Source organism: Oncorhynchus masou, chromosome 3 (genome assembly GCF_036934945.1).
Source record: "Oncorhynchus masou masou isolate Uvic2021 chromosome 3, UVic_Omas_1.1, whole genome shotgun sequence".
Taxonomy (NCBI): Eukaryota; Metazoa; Chordata; class Actinopteri; order Salmoniformes; family Salmonidae; genus Oncorhynchus; species Oncorhynchus masou.
In genome coordinates, this window is record NC_088214.1 from 23,592,321 (window position 1) to 23,617,293 (window position 24,973).

The 24,973-nt window shown below is 41.1% G+C and overlaps 1 protein-coding gene across 1 annotated transcript in view; it reads left to right on the forward strand.

The window, feature by feature from the left end:
- The window catches only part of LOC135513041 (cadherin-2-like), a 109,544-nt gene extending 85,046 nt beyond the window's left edge, over nucleotides 1–24,498 (forward strand). Inside the window, exons 15-16 of the mRNA XM_064935697.1 lie at nucleotides 17,170–17,334; nucleotides 22,948–24,498. Of these exons, the coding sequence (XP_064791769.1) occupies nucleotides 17,170–17,334; nucleotides 22,948–23,154 (372 nt within the window). The 3' untranslated portion in view covers nucleotides 23,155–24,498. The remainder of the gene's footprint in view (nucleotides 1–17,169; nucleotides 17,335–22,947) is intronic.
- The last annotated feature ends 475 nt before the right edge of the window (nucleotides 24,499–24,973 follow it).

Here is a 24,973-nt window from a genome sequence, read left to right on the forward strand (position 1 = left end):
CATATCTACCAATGATTGAGCAGGAGGGAACATGCACACACAAAGGCGCACACACACAGGGACACACACACCCACACACACACAGGCCCACACACAAACAGACACACATACACACACACACACTGGCACACACACATACACACAGGCACACATACACAGAGGCAAACACGCATAAGGATGTGCACACAGAAGTACACACACACCCGGAAGCACACACACACACACTGTAATGTCTGAAGACACTGTGATATAACCCTCCTCAAAGACCTTAGAAGCAGGAAGGCTGACACATTTCATATTTATCGAAAGAAAACAAGCTTCCATTTTGAGCTAGGGGGAGGAGGAGGGATGGATGTCAGAAGGAAATGGTCTTGTCTATGGAATCTGGAAGTCAGTCCGTCGGGGTTGTATTGTGGGTAAAAAATGAACCAGACTGTCCCAGTGATGTGGACTATATAATACACCAATACACCTCTGTTCTCCCTATCTCTCCTGCTGGGGAGGAAATTGAAGTGTCAGTGCAGTGGCCGCTCGGCGCTCTCAAAGTATTTTTTTTTAGTTGCTGACTGCCATTACCTGGGTTTTTATTAGTCCATGTGGCACTCATTCTACCAAGAGGAGACAGATGATCAGCGCACACACTGGCCATGTGGGAAGTGGAGAATAATGTGGTGCAGAAAGAATTCCAGAAAGTTCTGTGGAAGTTTTGTAAGTTGATAGAGAAACTCAATCGTGATGAGTGTTATTTGAGCCTTGCCTGCACTTAAATGGAGTCTCAAACTGAAGTACATCTTTGGGTAACACTATTTGGATTGTTCTAAGTAGATGGTTTGTACAGTGGCTTGCGAAAATATTCACCCCCCATTTTTTCCTATTTTGTTGCATTACAACCTGCTTAGTAATTTTGCATATGTTGACCACATTTAAACTAACTATCCACTAACCCAAATCCTTATCCTAACTCTAAACTTAACCTTTACCCTAGCCCTAACCATACCCTACCCTTATTCTTAACCTAACATTAGCAAGCATTTGCTTATCAACATATTGTTTGTTGATAGTATGACAATCTGTAGATCATCTACATGGGACTATCCAAATAAAGTTTTACCTCTTGATCGCTGTCTAGTTTTTCAAAGGACCCCAGTGGAACGCTGCATATGATGTCATTATAAATACATATGGAAATTGTTATTTCGAGGCCACACAAACAAAATAACTTGAAGATCTGGGAAAACAGTCCTGTTATTAAATTACCACCGGGCTATTTTTTCTTGACAGAACAAACCTGTTTATGCAGCCGCAGCAGGTATCCTAATTAATCATTCAATTGTCAAATGAAAAAAAGGGTGGAAAACAGTCATTCTCACTCAGAGGAAGGACGCAGTCAGTCAATAGGTACAGCTCAGGGCCATTGTCAGCCAAACCTTTGCTTTAAGCAGAATATTATATAGATATTTGAAGTGAAAATAGGTCCTAAGAAATTCCTCCCCTTACGTGATGAGTTTGTTTATCCGATGTTGTTGTGGTTGTTTACTGCCCAGCTCCACCCATTTTAAGATCAAGGGGAGGCTGAAGTCCAACATTGGAATGTCCAGCCACAGTGTTGGTGATTCATTGTGTAGCCGGGCGTGGCATGGGAAATGATATGTCTGCGGGTTGGTGTTTAGTGGTGTGATGTGTGAAGAATGGTTACCTTGAGGGCGTAGTGTGTCATCATTATCCAGTTGTGGCTCTGTGACTGTAATTTTATGGCGTAGTTCTCTGTTACTAAGCCCTGACCTCTGGGATGACCCTGTAGCGTAGAAGGTCATGGAAGGGTCACAGCGAGATGGGCTGGGAGGAGGACAGAGGCTAGAGGGGACGCACACATGGCATTCTGCTCTAGGATGTGTAACGTCCATTGTCCCCTTCCAGCCGATGTGACTGTCAATCTGTGTGTTTGGATGTTTATATTAAGAGAAACATGATCAATGTGTTTATATTAAATGAAGCATGATACATGTGATTTATTAAGATAAACATGATCCATGTGTTTCTATTAACCTCAAGCGTCGAGCAATCCCGTATCCGGGAGCGTAATCATAGCCTCAAGCTCATTAGCATAACGCAACGTTAACTATTCATGAAAATCGCAAATGAAATGAAATAAATATATTGGCTCACAAGCTTAGCCTTTTGTTAACAACACTGTCATCTCAGATTTTCAAAATATGCTTTTCAACCATAGCTACACAAGCATTTGTGTAGTTGTATTGATAGCTAGCATAGCATTAGGCCTAGCATTCAGCAAGCAACATTTTCACAAAAACAAGAAAAGCATTCAAATAAAATCATTTACCTTTGAAGAACTTTGGATGTTTTCAATGAGGAGACTCTCAGTTAGATAGCAAATGTTCAGTTTTTCCAAAAAGATTATTTGTGTAGGAGAAATCGCTCCGTTTTGTTCATCACGTTTGGCTAAGAAAAAAAACAGAAAATTCAGTCATTACAACGGCAAACTTTTTTCCAAATTAACTCCATAATATCGACAGAAACATGGCAAACGTTGTTTAGAATCAATCCTCAAGGTGTTTTTCACATATCTATTCAATGATAAATAATTCGTGGCAGTTGCCTTTCTCCTCTGAACCAAATGAAAAGTAGACGCAGCTGGAGATTGCACAATAATTTCGACGGAGGACACCAAGCGGACACCTGGTAAATGTATTCTCTTATGGTCAATCTTCCAATGATATGCCTACAAATCCGTCACAATGCTGCAGACACCTTGGGGAAACGACAGAAAGTGTAGGCTCATTCCTGGCGCATTCACAGCCATATAAGGAGACATTGGAACACAGCGCATTCAAAATCTGGGGCATTTCCTGTATGAAATTTCATCTTGGTTTCGCCTGTAGCATCAGTTCTGTGGCACTCACAGATAATATCTTTGCAGTTTTGGAAACGTCAGAGTGTGTTCTTTCCAAAGCTGTCAATTATATGCATAGTCTTATGCATCTTGTCGTGACAAAATATCTTGTTTAAAACGGGAACGTTTTTTTATCCAAAAATTAAAAGAGCGCCCCCTATATCGAAGAAGTTAAAATAAACATGATACGATGCCTCCTGAGTGGCGCAGTGGTCTAAGGTGTCACTTATGGACCCGGGTTTAATCCCGGGCTGTATCACAATCGGCCGTGATCGGAAGTCCCATAGGGCGGCGCACAATTGGCCCAGCGTCGTCCGGTTTAGGGGAGGGTTTGGCCTGCGGGGAGCTTTACTTGGCTCATCGCACTCTAGCGACCCCTTGTGGCGGGCTGACCTCAGTCGTCAGTTGAACAGTGTTTCCTCCGACACATTGGTGCGGCTGGCTTCTGGGTTAAGCGGACAGGTGTTAAGAAACGCGGTTTAGCTGTTTTTCGGAGGACACATGACTAGACCTTCACCTCCCGAGCCCGTTGTGGTTGCAGCAGTGAGATAAGATTGAAATTGGGGAGAAAACAGTGTAAATGATACATTTGTTTATATTAAGATAAACATGATCCATGTGTTTTTTATTAAGATAAACATGAGCCATGTCTTTATATTAAGACAAACCTGATACATGTGTTTATATGAACAACATTTTTTGTGTGTCTGTGTTTGTGTCTATTTTTTTTCAGGCATGTACAGTGCCTTCTAAAAAAGTATTCATAGCCCTTCACCTTTTGTTGTGTTTCTTAAGCCAAAACTGTAACTCAGCCACTCAGGAACATTCACTGTTTCTTGGTAAGCAACTCCAGTGTAGATTTGGCCTTGTGTTTTAGGTTATTGTCCTGCTGAAAGCTGAATTAATCTCACAGTGTCTGATGGAAAGCAGACTAAACCAGGTTTTCCTCGAGGATTTTGCATTTGTGCTTAGCTTCATTCCGCTTCTTTTTTCCTCCTGAAAAACTCCCCAGTCCATAACGATTACAAGCATACCTATAACACGATGCAGCCATCACTATACTTGAAAATATGGAGAGTGGTACTCAGTAATGTGTTGTACTTGATTTGCCCCAGATATTACACTTCATGTTTAGGACAAAAGGTTAGTTGCCTTGCCATATTTTTGGGGAGTTTGACTTTAGTGCCTTGTTGCAAACAGGATCTATGCTTTGGGAATATATTTATTCTGCACAGGGTCCCATATTTTACCTATGTCAATTAGGTTAGTATTGTGGAATAACTACAATGTTGTTGATCCTTCCTTTGTTTTCATTATCCTGACACCATTCATATCACCAACATGGATACTTGTTAAAACCTCTCTGGGATATGTGGGACCCACCTGGCCAAAAGCCAGGGAAAATGCAGAGTGCCAAATTCAAATATATTACTATAAAAATCAAACTTTCATTAAATCACACATGCAAAATAGCAAATTAAAGCTACACTTGTCACATGTCAGATTTCAAAAAGGCTTTTCAGCAAAAGCAAACAATGCTATTATCTGAGGATAGCACCATAGTAAACAAAGAGAGAAAAGCATATTTCAACCCTGTGTTATGGTAAATGAGTGAGGAGGTGTGGAGTCAGGCGCAGAGAGCAAAAGATGTGGGAAAAAACACACTTTAATGTCCCGGAAAAATAACATGAACAAAAGTAGGAAAACAAATGATCAGAAATATTAACGGACAGCGCGAAACCCAAAATACAAACAAAATACACTCAAACATAGAACAGACGAACAAGCCCGCACGAAACAGAAGCGGGCTGAACAAACTATATATAACCCTACCCTAACAACCAAACAAGAAACAGGTGATACCAATCAGACAAAACCAAAGGAACACAGAACAACGGATCGGTGATAGCTAGTAGACCGGCAACGACGACCGCCGAGCGCCACCCGAACAAGAAGGGGAGTCACCTTCGGTAATATTCGTGACACCCTGCAGGTGCGACACAAAACTCAGAAATAAAAAATATAATTCATGCCTTACCTTTGACGAGCATCTTTTGTTGGCACTCCAATATGTCCCATAAACATCAGAAATGGTCCATTTGTTCGATTAATTCCTTCGATTTACAGTGGGGCAAAAAATAATTAGTCAGTCACCAATTGTGCAAGTTCTCCCACTTAAAAAGATGAAAGAGGCCTGTAATTTACATCACAGGTACACTTCAACTATGACAGACAAAATGAGAAAAAAATCCAGAAAATCACATTGTAGGATTTTTAATTTATTTAATTGCAAATTAATGTGGAAAATAAGTATTTGGTCACCTACAAACAAGCAAGATTTCTGGCTCTCACAGACCTGTAACTTCTTCTTTAAGAGGCTCCTCTGTCCTCCACTCGTTATCTGTATTAATGGCACCTGTTTGAACTTGTTATCAGTATAAAAGACACCTGTCCACAACCTCAAACAGTCACACTCCAAACTCCACTATGGCCAAGACCAAAGAGCTGTCAAAGGACACCAGAAACAAAATTGTAGACCTGCACCAGGCTGGGAAGACTGAATCTGCAATAGGTATGCAGCTTGGTTTGAAGAAATCAACTGTGGGAGCAATTATTAGCAAATGGAAGACATACAAGACCACTGATAATATACCTCGATCTGGGGCTCCACGCAAGATCTCACCCCGTGGGGTCAAAATGACCACAAGAACGGTGAGCAAAAATTCCAGAACCACACGGGGGGACCTAGTGAATGACCTGCAGAGAGCTGGGACCAAAGTAACAAAGCCTACCATCAGTAACACATTACGCCGCCAGGTACTCAAATCCTGCAATGCCAGACGTGTCCCCCTGCTTAAGCCAGTACATGTCCAGGCCCGTCTGAAGTTTGCTAGAGAGCATTTGAATGATCCAGAAGAAGATTGGGAGAATGTCATATGGTCAGATGAAACCAAAATATAACTTTTTGGTAAAAACTCAACTCGTCGTGTTTGGAAGACAAAGAATGCTGAGTTGCATCCAAAGAACACCATACCTATTGTGGAGCATGGGGGTGGAAACATCATGCTTTGGGGCTGTTTTTCTGCAAAGGGACCAGGACGACTGATCAGTGTAAAGGAAAGAATGAATGGGCCATGTATTGTGAGATTTTGAGTGAAAACCTCCTTCCATCAGCAAGGGCATTGAAGATGAATCGTGGCTGTGTCTTTCAGCATGACAATGATCCCAAACACACCGCCCGGGCAATGAAGGAGTGAAGTTGTTGAAAGTCCGTGTGGCCGAGCAACAGCCCCAAAACATCACTGCTCTAGAGGAGATCTGCATGGAGAAATGGGCCAAAATACCAGCAACAGTTTGTGAAAACCTTGTGAAGACTTACAGAAAACGTTTGACCTCTGTCATTGCCAACAAAGGGTATATAACAAAGCATTGAGAAACTTTTGTTATTGACCAAATACTTATTATCCACCATAATTTGCAAATAACCCTACAATGTGATTTTCTGGATGATTTTTTTTCATCATTTTGTCTGTCATAGTTGAAGTGTCCCTATTATGAAAATTCCTGTCACGCCCTCGTCTTAGTATTTTGTGTTTTCTTTATTATTTTGGTCAGGCCAGGGTGTGACATGGGTGTTTTGTCTAGGTTTTTTTGTAGGTCATGGGATTGTGGTTAGTGGTGTTGTCTAGAAAAGTCTATGGTTGCCTGGAATGGTTCTCAATCAGAGGCAGGTGTTTATCCTTGTCTCTGATTGGGAACCCTATTTAGGCAGCCATATTCTTTGAGTGTTTCGTGGGTGATTGTTCCTGTCTCTGTGTTTGTTTGCGCCAGATAGGGCTGTGTTGGTTTTTTCACGTTATGTTTAGTGTTTTTGTATTGTTCGTTATATTAAAGAAGTATCGAGATAACCACGCTGCATTTTGGTCCTCCTCTCTTTCATCGGAAGAAAACCTTAACAATTACAGGCATCTCTCATCTTTTTAAGTGGGAGAACATGCACAATTGGTGGCTGACTAAATACTTTTTTGCCCCACTGTATATCCAAAATGTCCATTTATTTGGCTTGTTTGATCCAGAAAAACACCAGTTCCAACTTGTGCAACGTGACTACAAAATATCTCAAAAGTTACCTGTAAACTTTGCAAAAAGATTTCAAACTACTTTTGTAATACAACTTTAGGTATTTTTAACATAAATAATCAATTCAATTGAAGACGGGATGATCTGTGTTCAATACAGGAGGAAAACAAACTGTAGCATGCTTTCTGGTGACGCGCCTCTATCTAACAGTACACTTCAAGTACCCTCGTTCAAGATGTCTGTACTTCTTCATTACACAAAGGAAAAACCTCAACCAATTTGTAAAGACTGGTGACATCCAGTGGAAGCGGTAGGAACTGCAAGAAGATCCCTTAGAAATCTGGATTTCCAATTAAAACCCATTGAAAAGAGAGTGACCTTAAACAAAATCTGAATGGTTTGTCCTCGGGGTAAATAAGTTCTATTATACCCACAGACATGATTCAAACAGTTTTAGAGTGTTTCCTATCCAAATCTACTAATATGCATATCTTATCTTCTGGGGATGAGTAGCAGGCAGTTGAATTTGGGCATGCATTTCATCCAGACTTGAAAATACTGTCACCAAGAAGTTGAAGAAGAAATGGAGAGGGAGAGAGGGACAGAGACACTAACATTGCCACGTTCAGAAACTACCATATATATTTTGCACACGAACCCCGGCCTGGTTCTGTTGTGCATGTGCGTTTATGCATACACAAGCGCACATGCCAAGGGCAAGGAAACCAAGTATCCTGATAGGCTGCAACCTGGGCAGAGTGAGTCTGACTTCATCAGATAATTTCCATGTCATTGACCGTGTGTCAGTAAGAATCGATGCCAACCTCAAGCCATATGCCAAGGGGACCTTTAGTGGTTTTACTACAAGTTAATGTTTCTTATTCCATTTTAGTGAAGATAGGTATGAAGGAGTCTATTTCATAGCTATGTTATCCACGGATGAGCTAACCTCACGATGGAACCGGGCCGTCCCAGTTTGGGAAAACCTGCTCTAGGGTATCCGGGATGATGCTATTGATGTGGGCCATGACCAGTCTTTCAAAGCACTTCATGGCTACCAATGTGAGTGCTACGGGGTGGTAATCATTTAGGCAGGTTACCTTCGCTTTCTTGGGCACAGGGACTATGGTGGTCTGTTTGAAACATGTAGGCATTACAGTCTCTGTCAGGGAGAGGTTGAGAATGTCAGTGAAGACACTTGCCAGTTGGTCCGCGCATGCTTTGAGTACATGTCCTGGTAATCCGTCTCACCCTGCGGCTTTCTGAATGTTGACCTGTTTAAAGGTCTTGCTTACGTCGGCTACTGAGAGCATTATCACGCAGTCGTCCGGAACAGCTGGTGCTCTCATACATACATGCCTCAGTGTTGCTTGCCTCGAAGCGATCATAAAAGGCTTTTAGCCCGTCTGGTAGGCTTGCTTCACCGGGCAGCTTGTGGCTGGGTTTCCCTTTGTAGTCTGTAATAGCTTTCAAGTGTCAGAGCTGGTGTTTTAGGAATCAATCTTATTCCTGTATTGACGCTTTGCCTGCATGATGGTTCGTCGGAGGGCATTGCGGGATTTCTTATAAGCGTACGGATTAGTGTCCTGGTCCCTGAAAGCGGCAGCGCTAGCCTTTAGCTCAATGCGGATGTTGCCTGTAATCCATTGCTCCTGGATGGGATATGTACGTCACCGTGGAGACGATGTCGTCAATGCACTTATTGATGAAGCCGATGACTGATACTCCTCAATGCCATTGGATGACTCCCGGAACATATTCCAGTCTGTAATTGCAAAATAGTCCTGTAGAGTAGCATCCATGTCATCTTACCACTTCCGTATTGAGTGAGTCACTGGTACTCCCTGCTTCAGTTTTTGCTTGTAAGCAGGAATCAAGAGGATAGAATTATGATCAGATTTGCAAAATGGAGGGCGGAGAGCTTTGTATGCATCTCTGTGTGTGGAGTAAAGCTAGTCTAGAATTGTTTTCCCTCTGGTTGTACATGTGATATGCTGGTAGAAATGAGGTAATAACGGATTTAAGTTTGCTTGCATTAAAGTCCCCGGCCACTAGGAGCGCCGCTTCTGGATGAGCATTTTCTTGTTTGCTTATGGCCTTATACAGCTGGTTGTGTGTAGTCTTAATGCCAGAATCGGTTTGTGGTGGTAAATAGACAGCTACAAATAACATAGATGAGAACTCTCTTGGTAGGTAGTGTGGACTACAGCTTATCATAAGGTACTCTACCTCAGGCAAGCAATAACTCTAGGCTTCTTTAATATTAGACACCGTGCACCTACTGTTATTTACAAATAGACACACAACCCCGCCCTTCGTCTTACCGGACATAGCTTCTCTGTCCTGCCGTTGCATGGAAAATCCCGCCAGCTCTACATTATCCGTGTCGTTGTTCAGCCACGACAAGGTGAAATATAAGATATTACACTTTTTAATATCCCGTTGGTAGGGTAATCTAGATCATCCATTTTATTTTCCAATGATTGCACGTTGGCCAAAAGAATGGATGCAGTGGGGGTTTACTCACTCGCCTACAAATTCTCAAAAGGCAGCCCGACCTCCGTTACCCTTTTCTCCATCTTTTTTTCACGCAAATGACGGGGATTGGGCCCGTTCCCGAGAAAGCAGTATACCATTCACGTCGGACTCGTTAAAGAAAAATAGAATATGCATATAATTGACAGCTTAGGATAGAAAATACTCTAAAGTTTCCAAAACTGTAAAAATATTGTCTGTGAGTATAACAGAACTGATATTGCAGGCGAAAGCCTGAGAAAAATCCAATCAGGAAGTGACTCTTATTTAGAAACCTCTGCATTCCTATGCATCCGTATTGAGCAGTGAAAGGGATATCAACCAGATTCCTTTTTCTATGGCTTCCCTAATGTGTGTAATGTCACAAGACATAGTTTCAGGCTTTTTTTTGAAAAATGAGCGTGAGCGACAACATTGCGTCAGGGGTCAGCTGGTGGCTCTCAGAGTGATATGTGCGTAATAGACAAATGCGGCCATTGTTTCTCTCGCTCCTACTAAGAATCCAACTGTCCGGGTTGATATATTATCGTAAAGATATTTGAAAAACACCTTGAGGATTGATTATATAAAACGTTTGCCATGTTTCTGCCGATATTATGGATCTAATTTGGAATATTTTTAGGCGTTGTCGTGACCGCAATATCCTGGTCGATTTCTCAGCCAAACATGAAGAACAAATGGAGCTATTTGGCTACAAAAATAATCTTTATGGAAAAAAGGAACATTTGCTATTTAACCTGTAGTGACACCATCCTGTCAACGGGACCGTTGTCATCATCTGACACTAATTAGCATAACGCAACGGACATACATTTTCCTAGAAAATATTCCTATTCATGAAAATCACAAGTGAAATATATTGGAACACAGCTTAGCCTTTTGTTAATCACCTTGTCATCTCAGATTTTCAAAATATGCTTTCCAGCCTACGCTAGAGAAGCATTTGTGTAAGGTTATCACAGCCTAGCATAGCATTATGCCTTGCTAGCAGCAGGCAACCTTGTCACGGAAATCAGAAAAGCAATCAAATTAAATCGTTTACCTTTTGATAAACTTCAGATGTTTTCACTCACGAGACTCCCAGGTAGACAGCCAAAGGTAATTTTTTTCCCCAAAAGATTATTTTTGTAGGCGAAATAGCTCCATTTGTTCTTCACGTTTGGCTGAGAAATCGCCCGGAAATTGCGGTCACCACAACGCCTAATTTTTTTCCAAATTAGCTCCATAATATCGACAGAAACATGGCAAACGTGGTTTAGAATCCACCCTCAAGGTGTTTTTCTAATATCTATTCGATAATATATCCATCGGGACAATTAGTTTTTCACTAGGACCGATTGGAATAATGGCTACCTCTTTATTTTACGTGAGAATCTCTCTCGGAGCCACCATGTGACCACTTACGCAATGTGGCCGCCTATGGCTATTCTTCAACAGAAATGCGTAAAACTATGTCACAATGCCGTAGACACCTTGGGGAATACGTAGAAAGCGTAAGCTCGTTGATGGTACATTCACAGCTGAATAGGGAGTCATTAGAACGCATCGCTTTCAAAACCTGGGCACTTCCGGATTGGATTTTTCTCAGGCTTTCGCCTGCAACATCAGTTCTGTTATAGTTTTGGAAACGTTAGAGGGTTTTCTATCCAAAGCTGTCAATTATATGCATATTCTAGCATCTTCTCCTGACAAAATATCCCATTTAAAATGGGAACGTTTTTTTTCCAAAAATGAAAATACTGCCCCCTAACACCAAGAGGTTAACCTCTTGGAACTCTAGTGGCAGTATTTCATTTTTGGATAAAAAAAACGTTCCCGTTTTAAACAAGATATTTTGTCACGAAAAAATGCTCGAACTATGCATATAATTGACAGCTTTTGAAAGAAAACACTGATGTTTCCAAAACTGCAAGATATTATCTGTGAGTGCCACAGAACTGGTGCTACAGGCGAAACCAAGATGAAACTTCAAACAGGAAATGAGCAAAATTTTCCAATGTCTCCTTATATGGCTGTGAATGCGTTCTGAACGAGCCTACAATTTCTGCCGTTTCCCCAAGGTGTCTGCAGCATTGTGACGTATTTGTAGGCATATCATTGGATGATTGACCATAAGAGACCACATTTACCAGGTGCCCGCCCGGTGTCCTGCGTCGAAATTGGTGCGTAAACTTCAGCTGCAAGTATTTTTCCTTGTGATTGAGAGGAGAAAGCAGACTTCCACGAACGATATATCAATGAAGAGATATGTGAAAAACACCTTGAGGATTGATTCTAAACAACATTTGCCATGTTTCAGTCGATATTATGGAGTTAATTTGGAAAAAAGTTTGGCGTTTTGGTGACTGAATTTTCTGGGTTTTTTGGTAGCAAAACGTGATGTACAAAACAGAGCGATTTCTCCTACACAAAGAATCTTTCAGGAAAAACTGAACATCTGCTATCTAACTGAGAGTCTCCTCATTGAAAACATCCGAAGTTCTTCAAAGGTAAATTATTTTATTTGAATGCTTTTCTGGTTTTTGTGAAAATGTTGCCCGCTAAATGCTATGCTAAATGCTACGCTAGCTATCAATACTCTTACACAAATGCTTGTTTTGCTATGGTTGAAAAGCATATTTTGAAAATCTGAGATGACAGTGTTGTTAAGAAAAGGCTAAGCTTGAGAGCTATCATATTTATTTCATTTCATTTGCGATTTTAATGAATAGTTTACGTTGCGTTATGCTAATGAGCTTGAGGCTATAACTGGATACAGGTTTTTTTCTTAGCCAAACGTGAACAAAACGGAGCGATTTGTCCTACACAAATAATATTTTTTGAAAAACTGAACATTTGCTATCTAACTGAGAGTCTCCTCATTGAAAACATCTGAAGTTCTTCAAAGGTAAATGATTTTATTTGAATGCTTTTCTTGTTTTTGTGAAAATGTTGCTGGCTGAATTCTAGGCTTATAGCTATGCTAGCTATCAATACTCTTACACAAATGCTTGTTTAGCTATAGTTCAATAGCATATTTTGAAAATCTGAGATGACAGTGTTGTTAACAAAAGTCTAAGCTTGAGAGCAAATATATTTATTTAATTTCATTTGCGATTTTCATGAATAGTTAACGTTGCGTTATGCTAATGTGCTTGAGGCTATAAATAGGATCCCGGAAACGGGATTGCTCGTCGCATGAAGTTAATGAAAGTTTGAATTTGATAGCATTTTTTTGTAAATTGGCGATCAGCATATTTCCTGGCAATTGGCCAGGTGAGACATTTGCATCCTGCCTATCCCAGAGAGGTTAACTTCATGCGACGAGCAATCCCGTATCCAGGATCCTATCTGTCAATTATATGCCTAGTCGAGCATCTTTTCGTGACAAAACATCTTGTTTAAAACGGGAATGTTTTTTTTATCCAAAAATGAAATACTGCCCCTAGAGTTCAAAGAGGTTAACGTCTCAGTGTCATTTGGCTTCCCGGGAACGTGGTCAAAGGTGCAGAAGTTTTTGATGATTTTGTCAAGGCGTTGGCTTGATCCTGTGGGGAATATTGGGTCGAAAGGCCAAGAGGAAAAGCCAAGCTTTGGCTTTGTTGGCGAAGATGCACCTTATTACGCTGTGCCAAATGGCCAAGAGGAAAATATCAAGGGACCCCTAAGAGAGGTAAAGTCTGAAACCTTCTGCCGTCTTCACTCCTTTGTGTACCGAGCTCCAGTTGTGAGCTTTGAGGTGAATTTATCATCTCCACCTCGTGTTGAGATTCAAAGTTCTAACCATTTTAAACATGTAGCTACCGTTTCATGCTTTTTCTGGTCTCCTGTGTTAATTTCTTTATTTATATATTTTCCTCGAAAGGGACGGTTCCGGCAGGCTGGCACACTCCCTCACTTTGGGGTGGTGATTACTCACTGTGCAACGTTATGGAAAACAATAATCTCTTATAACTTTTCAAACACATCCCTTTCTAAACAAAAACACTTTCATATTTTTTTACATATTACATGCACAACACACAGTATGGAAACTTCATCGACAGTTGAAGTCGGAAGTTTACATACACTTAGGTTGGAGTCATTAAAACTCATTGTTCAACCACTCCACACATTTCATTTCTTGTTAACAAACTATCTTTTTGGCAAGTCGGTTAGGACATCTACTTTGTGCATGACACAAGACATTTTTTCCAACAATTGTTTACATCAATGTTTAAATCAATCCCAGAACAACAGCAAAGGACCTTGTGAAGATGCTGGAGGAAACAGGTACAAAAGCATCTATAAAATGAGTCCTATATCGATACAACCTGGAGCGGCAGGGTAGCCTAGTGGTTAGAGCGGTTGACTATTAACCGGAAGGTTGCAAGTTCCAACTCCCGCGCTGACAAGGTACAAATCTGTCGTTCTGCCCCTGAACAGGGAATTAACCCACTGTTCCTAGGCCATCATTGTAAATAAGAATTTGTTCTTAATTGACTTGCCTAGTTAAATAAAGGTAAAATAAAAATAAAAACCGGAAAGGCCGCTCAGCAAGGAAGAAGCCACTGCTCCAAAACTGCCATAAAAAGCCAGACTACAGTTTGCGACTGCACATGGGGACAAAGGTCGTATTTTTTTGAGAAATGTCCTCTGGTCTGATGAAACAAAAATAGAACTGTTTGACCATAATGACCATCGTTATGTTTGGAGGAAAAAGGGGAAAGGAAAGGAAAAAAGGGAAAGTTAAAGCTTGGTGGCAAATGGGTCTTCCAAATGGACAATGATCCAAGCATACTTCCAAAGTTGTGGCAAAATGGCGTAAGGACAACAAAGTCAAGGTATTGGAGTGGCCTTCACAACGCCCTGATCTTAATCCTTTAGAAAATTTGTGGGCAGAACTGAAAAGGTGTGGCCAAGCAAGGAGGCCTTACAAACCTGACTCAGTTACACCAGTTTCTGTCAGGAGGAATGGGTCAAAATTCACCCAACTTATTGTGGGAAGCTTGTGGAAGGCTACCCGAAATGCTTGACCCAAGTTAAACAATTTAATGGCAATGCTACCAAATACTAATTGAGTGTATGTAAACTTCTGACCCTCTGGGAATGTGAAATAAAAACTGAAATAAATTATTCTCTTTACTATTATTCTGACATTTCACATTCTTAAAATAAAGTGGTGATCCTAACTGAGTTTAAATGTATTTGGTTAAGGTATGTAAACTTCCGACTTCAACTGTATGTAGTTTGTATACTTTCGGAGTTACAGTATATCCTTTATAACATTTTTAATGACCTCACAAAATAACAAACATGACATTAGTGTTATATAAATCGCCTCTAACTTTTCCCCACATTCTACATTCAAATTATTGTTCCAGTATTCGCTTTTGATCGTGTTTGAGTTTCTGCGGGAAAAGGTCTGTTGAGACTAAGCACATTGCTTTGGTGAATTTTGAGAGCACAGGCCTGGATCTTCTCCCTTGAATTATAACAGGGCGTGAGTGTCAATCCCGACTAGTTCTATCCTACCCCCTCAATGGGTGAAAGGGGATCTGATTGAAGTTAGTCATTGCAAACTTGATCTGACCTATTTGGATTCTCGAGTTCAGTCATGAAACTGTTTTAGTCACCATTGGCCTGATGTTGAAATCCCAGAGCAGATTCCTTTCTCTCTGGCAACTGAGTTAGGAAGGACACCTGTATTTTTGTAGTGACTGGGTGTATTGATACACCATCCAAAGTGTAATAACTTTTATTTTTGACCCATCTACCGATAGTTTCTCTTCTTTGCGAGGCATTGAAAAATCTTTCTGGTCTTTGTGGTTGAATCTGTGCTTGAAATTCACTGCTTGACTGAGGGACCTTACAGATAATTGTATATGTGGAGCACAGAGATAATGTAGTCATTCAAAAATTAAGTTAAACACTATTATTTCACACAGAGTGAGTCCATGCAACTTATTAAGTGACTTGTGTGGTGGAAATTCTAACCAAGTGAGAGAGAGTTTGTTATTTCTTCATACAATCATACTTTAATATTGATTAACTATTGCAATAATGGAGCTGGTCAATGACCACCCGTAGTTGACCGTTGACAGCCCAGTGAGCAGTACTGTGCAACTGCATTTTATAGTTAAGACACATCCTCCTGAATATGTGACAAACAACAGATGTCTGGAATGGGTGAAAAGGTTAGGATTTGTATAAAATAAAGGAATAATTCACATCAGATAGTATCTGCTGTGAAGACTGTTCACATTGTATAGAAAGCAGGGTTTGGCCTCCAAGACGAGGTTCTTCTCATCAGCTATCCATACCAGAGCCTTCTCTTCCCTGCTACCTCATATTACACAAACACCAACTCATTCTATGGAATGCAGGCTGTATGTTTTATTACCAAGCTATCATAAATCCATTGCCACCCCAAATCAGTCCACACAGACACAGATGAGAGAGTAATGAGAAACCTTATTCGATGCAATAACAGTATTATAACATCATTTTCTACCATACTTGTTAAGCAAATATTTACTCTTGAACTTATTTAGGTTTGCCATAACAAAGGGATTAAATACTTATTAACTCAAGATATTTCAGCTTTTCATTTGTTATTAAATTGTAATTTGACATTATGGGGTATTGTGTGTAGGCCAGTAAAAAAATCTCAATTTAATCCATTTTAAATCCAGGCTGTAACACAACAAAATGTTGAAAAAGTTAAGGGGCGTGAAAACTTTCTGAAGGCACTGTATGTGTTTATATGGTCCATCTTTAATCATGCAAATGTTCGCATTTGTGTGCGTTTGTGTGTTTGTGTTTGTTTGCGTGTGTGTGTGTATGTGTGTGTGCGTGCGAGCGTGTAAATGTGCATAGTTATATGTGCAAGTAAGCAGGGACAATTTTGAAGGGGGATATTAGAGATGGATGGATTACCAAAAATCTGCTGAGGGACAATCCATCATACACGCTTATTAAACACAGCTATTTTTCCATGGCATTCTCTCCATCATATCTTCTCTGATAGCATATCAGTCCAGCTCCTCACTGCTGTCTTCTCATCTACATCACAACTCTCCCTCTCTCTCTCGCTCTCTCTCTCGACACTGCACAAACCAAACAAGCCAGTCAGGTTGCCTTGGCAATGTTAATAGGATAATTAATGGCTTATGCATATCCGCTATTCCGTGCCTAGGGCTGATTACAGCAGAACAGTTTCCTGCGCACCCTTCCAGAAGAACACCTCTCTATTGCAACTGGCTTGTCGACTGATGCTCTGTTTCTTAGCCTTGACGCTGGATCTTGTTAAAAACAGCTAAGGGTCTTAAGTGATGTTTACAAACAGTCTAAAGTCCACCCATTGATAGGTTTCTTTTGCTCTAATGTTACAAGGTCGCTCATGATAATGGCTGGAATGGAGTAAATGGAATGGCATAAAACACATATAAACCATGTGTTTGATGAATTTGATACAATTCCACTGATTCCACTCCAGCCATTACCATGAGCCTGTCCTTCCCAATTAAGGTGCCACCAACCTCTTATGGTGTGTATGGATCCCAGTCTGAATCCTGTTGGGGGGGGTTCTGCCCATGCCAAGCTCCTCTCCCCAGCTCTGTTAAGATATACACTTATCTCTGGCTCCTTGCTGACTCCCATCTTCCTCTCCCCCTCCCCTCCAGGATTACGACTTGAGCCAGCTCCAGCAGCCCGACACGATAGAGCCTGATGCCATCAAACCCGTGGGGATACGGCGTATGGACGAGAGGCCGCTGCACCCCGAGCCCCAGTACCCTATAAGGTCAGCAGCCCCACACCCAGGGGACATCGGCGACTTCATCAACGAGGTAAAAAAACAAACATCTAGAGTAATGCAACGTTGAGAGGAAATTGCCTCCCTCTCAAAGTCCATTGTCAATGTCAAAATCAGGAGGATTTAGAGAAGGATTTCATTCAATTGTCAATTTAGTGAAATGAAGCGAACGCCTCGAAACAAAAATAAAACAGAGGTAGATGGTGCTGGCTTCACTTTTGAATTTCATTGAGGTTAAATTAGCAAGCTCTTTCCCTGTACTCATGGAAGTATTGATTGAAACAAAAGCAGACACATGCCTTAATTTTGCTGGACCCAGGAAGAGTAGCTGCTTCCTTGGCAGCAGCTAATGGGGATCCAAAATATATACAAATACAAAAATGAAAGGTTAATGATTTTTTTTTCCTTTTGAATTTAAAAATACATGAATATAGCTAGGTTTCGATCTAATTGGCAATAGAATTTCATGCAAATATTCTAAAATCCGCATAAAAACAACAATTCTCCCACCAGAGATGCGTTCCCATCAAATTGACTTGTTGCAGATAAATGGCTGTGCGTGATGACATAGTGCACATAAAAATGCCTTTTCTGGTCAAGTTCATATGTACCGAATAAAAAATACAAGTGAAATGGGTTTCCATTATATTTTAACTCTGCAGATGGTTTTCTCACGAAAAAATGTTGCATTATATAGTGTGCCCACTCTGGTATTGGCACGTGCGCTCTAGCCAACTGGGTCCGAGTGCAGATAGAGTCCACGTATAGCTTACATGATGAGATATTTGTATTTGGCAAACTTCAGCCAAGCATCGATTATCATATCACCCGAATAGACCCTCAATTTTTATTTGTAAGGAGCATCAAGCTCATCACGTTGCACTTTCACCACCCTGTGAAGTTCATCATAACTTATTTAACCTGTAGCCTAATAAACTGCATGGTTTTCCAACAAGTCATAATGGGAGGACCACATAACATGACCAATATTTGCGCATAAAAAAAGTTTCCACATTTCTCGCATTAATTGATTTTACCGACACAAAATGATCCCACCTTGTTTAGCATTGTTTTGTTGACATTTGGAAAGGCCTGTCATTACATTTTTTTTATCCTTAATGTACTTTAAGTGCATAAAAAGCTTGATGGAAACCTTTTCTTTTCATTGATAAAACTTCACTATTTATATGTGTCCAATTTAAATGAGCTAAATCCACACATGTTATTATGATTATTCAAAGAGTTCACTTCATTTTATTTTTCACTTAGCCATGTAGCATGGAGTTCGCTTTAGACGTCGCTGTAGATATCTAGTGTGATGAGAAAGAGAAGCACATTGGCTTTCCATTGAGGCACCCTGTTCTGTTCTACATGGCCTCGCTTGCCTCAGGCCACCATTGAGTCCAGCTGGGGAATTTATAATGAAAAAGACAGTCATGTATTCTTCACCAGCTCCAACAGACAATACTTTCACAGTATTACAAAGTGAGTTCTCTCCCTCTCCCAGTTTTTGGCCTATTCCCATGTTTTTAGATTAGAACTTGCCCTTTCAGCTCAGCTTCCCCTACTCACGCTATATCTCTCCCATTCCCCCTCCTTCGCTCTCTCGCTCTCTCAGAAAAGTCCTGAATACACTTAATGCTCCTGTCAGCTCAATTTATATAGAGTGAGTTTGAGTGTTTTGCCCAGTGAGCAAAAAAAAGTTGCAAAACTGAGCAACTTGTTGGAGCAGAGAAAAGTCTGCTGTTTAATGTATTCTTTCTATACAAGGACAGGAAGATGTTGTGGGTCGGAGCATCCTGACCAAGACATCCACATTACAGGCAGTACATGTCAGCCTGTTTCCCATAACACACACAGACAGGCGGTCATGGTTGATTCTATCCACTACACCCTGCTGGCAGCTAGTTTATGCCTTGTGGTCATTGGGGTTGGAATCTGACCTGACTGCCCAGGGAGAGGGGTTGGAGGGGGGTGAGGGTGGGTTTACGGGTCTGGGCTCAAACTCTGGAGTGTGCACAAAACCCCATGCCTACAGAGCCTTTGGCAGTTAATTCAAAAAGGTGGAGTTAAAATTGAAGCATAGGTCTCAAATCCTCCTAAGAATGTATTCTCTCGGAGTGGCCAACAATAGTCGATTATTCAGCTTTTAGTCTGTTCCTTCTCAGGGAGGTAATGTCTGGGAAATTAGCCTCACCATACACATAAGCTTTTGTTGGCAACAGGTGCTGGACGAAAAGTTCACACAGTTTTAGATTTAAGATTTCGATGTTATCGGAGAGGAACGTTTTTCCATTCAACATTTCAACTGGTGAAATGAACAGAGAAACTTGCTACTGCAAAAAAAATTGTATCCTTTATTTAACCAGGTAGGCTAGTTGACAACAAGTTCTCATTTACAACTGCGACCTGGCCAAGATAAAGCAAAGCAATGCAACAAAAACAACAACACATGGTTACACATGGAATAAACAAACATAAAGTCAATAATACAATAGAAAAAGTATATATACAGTGTGTGCAAATGAGGTAGGATAAGGGAGGTAAGGCAATAAATAGGCCATTGTGGCGAAATAATTACAATTTAGCAATTTAACACTGGAGTGATAGATGTGCAGAAGACGAGTGTGCAAGTAGAGATACTGGGGTGCAATGGAGCAAAATAAATAACAGTATGGGGATGAGGATGAGGTAGTTGGATGGGCTATTTACAGATGGTCTATGTACAGGTGCAGTGATCTGTGAGCTGCTCTGACAGCTGGTGCATAAAGCTAGTGAGGGAGATATGAGTCTCCAGCTTCAGTGATTTCTGCAGTTCGTTCCAGTCATTGGCAGCAGAGAACTGGAAGGAAAGGTGTCCGAAAGAGGAATTGGCTTTGGGAGTGACCAGTGAAATATACCTGCTGGAGCCTGTGCTATGGGTGGCTGCTACTATGGTATCCAGTGAGCGGACATAAGGTGGGGCTTTACCTAGCATAGATGACCTGGAGCCAGTGGGTTTGGCAACGAATATGAAGCGAGGACCAGCCAACGAGAGCATACAGGTCGCAGTGGTGGGTAGTATATGGGGCTTTGGTGACAAAATGAATGGCACTGTGATAGACTGCATCCAATTTGCTGAGTAGAGTGTTGGAGGCTATTTTGTAAATTACATCGCCAAAGTCAAGGATTGGTAGGATGGTCAGTTTTACGAGGGTATGTTTGGCAGCATGAGTGAAGGATGCTTTGTTTGTGAAATAGGAAGCTGATTCTAGATTTAATTTTGGATTGGAGATGCTTAATGTAAGTCTGGAAGGAGAGTTTACAGTCTAACCAGACAACTAGGTATTTTTAGTTGTCCACATATTCTAAGTCAGAACCGTCCAGAGTAGTGATGCTGGACGGGTGGGCAGGGATCGGTTGAACAGCATGCATTTAGTTTTACTTGCATTTAAGAGCAGTTGGAGGCCATGGAAGGAGAGTTGTATGCCATTGAAGCTCATCTGGAGGTTGGTTAACATAATGTCCAAAGAAGGGCCAGAAGTATACAGAATGGTGTCGTCTGCGTAGTGGTAGATCAGAGAATCACCAGCCGCAAGAGCAACATTATTGATGTATACAGAGAAAAGAGTGGCCCGAGAATGCCAGAGGTCTGGACAACAGGCCCTCCGATTTGACACACTGAACTCTGTCTGAGAAGTAGTTGGTGAACCAGGCGAGGCAGGCATTCTCTGAAATCTCTGAATAGGATGTTATTCAATTCAGTCAGAGACCTGTATTGTGAGCAGTGGAACAGAAGAGAAAGTCAGGGTAGACAAGGAAAGACAGGACAGCACAATGTTTTCTTAAAATGGACTATTGTCTCTCTCACACAGTGGATGATTCAATCTTAGTGGAATTAGGAGGATGAAGCTTTGTGATTGGCTTACTTTGTCACACTGCCAGTGGGGTGGTGGTTATGCCGGATGAGGGTTTTATCCACCGGACCAGTGATGGCAGTAATTGTAATGAACGATCCCTCTGTCATATTTCCCACCAAATGATCAGCGCCACAGCCCTGAGCAAACATTTAGTGAAGGCTAACAAGTGGAAAATAATCACTAAGCGTCGAGGCACTTTGTTTCAATCTATCCTTTATTTGAGAGAGCGAGAGACAGAGAGTGAGAGAGACCAAGAGACAGAGAGCGTGAGAGACAGAGAGCACGAGAGACAGAGAGCGCGAGAAACACAGAGTGAGAGAGACAGAGAGCGAGAGAGACCGAGAGAGACAGAGAGCGAGAGAGACCGAGAGACAGAGAGCGTGAGAGAAAGTGGTAGTGGTGTTGTAACAACAAAATGAAAGAGCTCCAATGCATATCTGACATGTTTCTAATGAGCCTAGTGGCTTGGTCGTGACTCTGTGTTGTGCTCGGTTACTTTTAATTCAGTTATTATTTGTTAGATTTCAGTGGCAGTGATAAGAGATTGGATTCAGGCATCTCCAATGATAGATAAGCAATATATTGTCACGTTCTGGCCTTTATTTCCTTTGTTTTGTCTTTATTTAGTATGGTCAGTGCGTGAGTTGGGGTGGGCAGTCTGTGTGTTTTTCTATGTTGGGGTTTTGAGTTCAGCCTAGTATGGTTCTCAATAAGAGGCAGGTGTCGTTAGTTGTCTCTAATTGAGAATCATACTTAGGTAGCCTGGGTTTCACTTTTGAGTTGGGGGTGTTTGTTTTCCGTGTGTGTGTTTGTTGCCACACGGTACTGTTTCGGTTTTCGTTCATGTTCACCTTTATTGTTTTATATTTCATAGTGTTCAGTTTATATCTTATAATAAACGTTATGGACACTTACCACGCTGCGCATTGGTCCTCAGAAGAGGAGGAGGAATGCTGTTACATACATCCAGGAATTGGCTATGAAAACAATAGCAACCCATATGGACATCTCACGCGGCAATGAGAGTTTCTGGGAATGTTAAGTACAGTCTTCAAAATAGAAACCCCCCCAATCCCAACATACCTTCTGGAACACACGCACTGGAACACATACATATACTGTACGCACACACACGCGCACACACACACACACACTGCTCTGCACTTCTTCACCGTTCCCCAGTCCTCATTCATAGTTTTACGGCAAAACTTAAACACATGAAATGGAGAGGGTATGTAGTACTACATCATGGTCCAGAATGTGGTGGCGAAAGCTACCACATTGTCAGTGCCACTACAGTGATCTCCTCCTCTCAGCGCTCCAAGACCCTCAGGCAGCGCCTGTGGAGAGGGGAGTGAAGGAGGGTTGAGGATGGAGGGCCAGCTCATCAGTGGCAGCCTTCCAGTGAGCTGAGGCATTTGGTCATGCTCAATCTCAGCATTTGATCAAGTTCTAGATAATCCTGAATGCCAGAAACATCAGGCAGAATCACAGCCAAAATGCTGTGCTGCAGACGGACAGTTAGAGTCGGACCTGATTTTCTGATCATGTAGAAGGGAGGAAAACTAAGATAATGTGTCTAATATTAGCCTGTGTAGGTGGAAGTGGGGGATAAGAACATGTCTGTGAATGTGAATGGCATCTTGTTGCTGTAGTCAGACAGGGACTGGGTCTGTCGTGGTGGACTGGATGGCCTTAATCTCCTCACTCATTTAACTGTGCTTTTTTATTTCCTCCTGTCCATCCAGGGACTAAAGGCAGCAGACAACGACCCCACAGCCCCGCCCTACGACTCCCTGCTGGTGTTCGACTACGAGGGCAGTGGTTCCACAGCTGGGTCCCTAAGCTCCCTCAACTCCTCCAGCAGCGGAGGGGACCAGGACTACGATTACCTCAACGACTGGGGCCCTCGCTTCAGAAAACTGGCAGACATGTACGGAGGGAGCGATGACTAGGAGACAAGACCTACAAAAAAACAAGTTGTCAAAGAATGGTGAACCCAGGAAAGTAGAAAATATATTTTGTTTTCCTCTCGATGGACGTGGACAGGTTCTGATTACCGATATTCCCCTGACCGAGTGGTGACAGGAACAATGACAGAAAAGTACAAAAAATTACAGCATAATTTCAAAATATTTTCAAAAACAACCAATCTAGGCTTATTGTTGTAGTCTACGCATACATATGCTTGTTGAAGGCTTAGGCATACGCTGAAATGTGGTCCATGGTTTTGGAGAAGGGGAGGGAACATTGGTGAATGGTCACTGTTTGGATCATTGATGTTGAGAGCGCTCAGTTACACTTGAATTTCACAGTACAGAAGCACTGGGATATAATGTGCCTTTTTGTACATTTTTTGGGGATCTGAATGATTAGTTTTATGTTCAAGGCTTTAATGGTACTGACTTTTGGAGTGATTTCAAAACATTAAGTATGTTAAACTATGGTATGCTTCTACATGCTTTTTTGGTTACACAATACTGCTGTTTGTTGGACAATGAATATTTAAGTGAATTACCAAGAGGAAGAGATGATGAAGGATCTTTTGTTAACCTGGATGGGGAGAAACAACTGAGAACAGCACTGTACAGTATGCTAGAATTTTTGACTTTTTTCACTAAAACATATAACTTATGCAGCTGGTTGCAAATAAAGGGAGTCAGAAATGATACTTTTGTAGCAGAATATGTTTTTTTCTTTTTTCTGAAGTGGTGTAGTACTTTACAAAAACAGCAACTGTTTATTTTCTTCTAATCCACGTACACTTCATTTGCCTTGGTCATCATCTGGTACTTTCAAATTTTTCTTCACTGTAAAGAAAATGTGTACATAATGGTTTTTTTCTTTTTTTCTTTTGATGTAGTCTATGAAGCAGTGCAAAAAGTTCTGAACTTGTAAATGTATAATTTGGACTACAAATTAAAGGTTTTGCATGTTTTTATCTTTTCACGATAACAAAAATTATGAAAAAATGTTATTTACAAAGCAAAAAAAATAAAAACCAGGTGACATTACATGTGTAGAAGATAAGTTAAGAAAGTATTTTGTAAAAAATGAAGAAACAACGCAACAAAAAAAATGAAAAAATTGCTATCTTGTCAGCACAACTGTTTGAATTTGTACCAAAAAAAAGGGTGTGGGTGGGGTGTTGTGGTACCCACCGTTGGCACTAATTACTGAATCAGCTTTAAGACTGGGAAAGGTTTTTGTCTGAAGCTTTGTGGATAATCGTATGTACTGGAATACAAATGATACATCTGACCCCAACAATCCGAATAAAATGCTAATTTTGAAGCTAACGATTGTCTCTTTATTTCTTGATTCCCCAAACTCAGCATAGTTTCTTATGAATAACAACCACTTTTACAAGAAAAGTAGCTATTGACCAACATTTGATTGTATCCTTTTCTACCAAGAGGAGGAATATGTATTTCACGCTTAATTTCTTTTCAGTTTGTTGTAAATGTTCGTTTACAGTAAATACAAGTAGAGATGCATGAGTGTACTTCAGTTTCCTGGTCAATATTCAAAGGGCAGTAAACAGATATTCAGAATATCTCATGTCCTCCTCACCAAGGTCAAAAGGTCATCAAGCACATATTGATCAGCTACAGCCAGCTGTTATCTGCTTGGTTCTGGAGTGTTACAGCAGTCCAGAGAGGAGCTAACTGACCTAGTAAGAGGAAGGACACTCAGTCAGCAGGGCTCTACCTTCAGGGGATGTGTATGTATACTGGTCACAAGGGACTGTGGGAAGTAGGGGTGAGAAGAAAA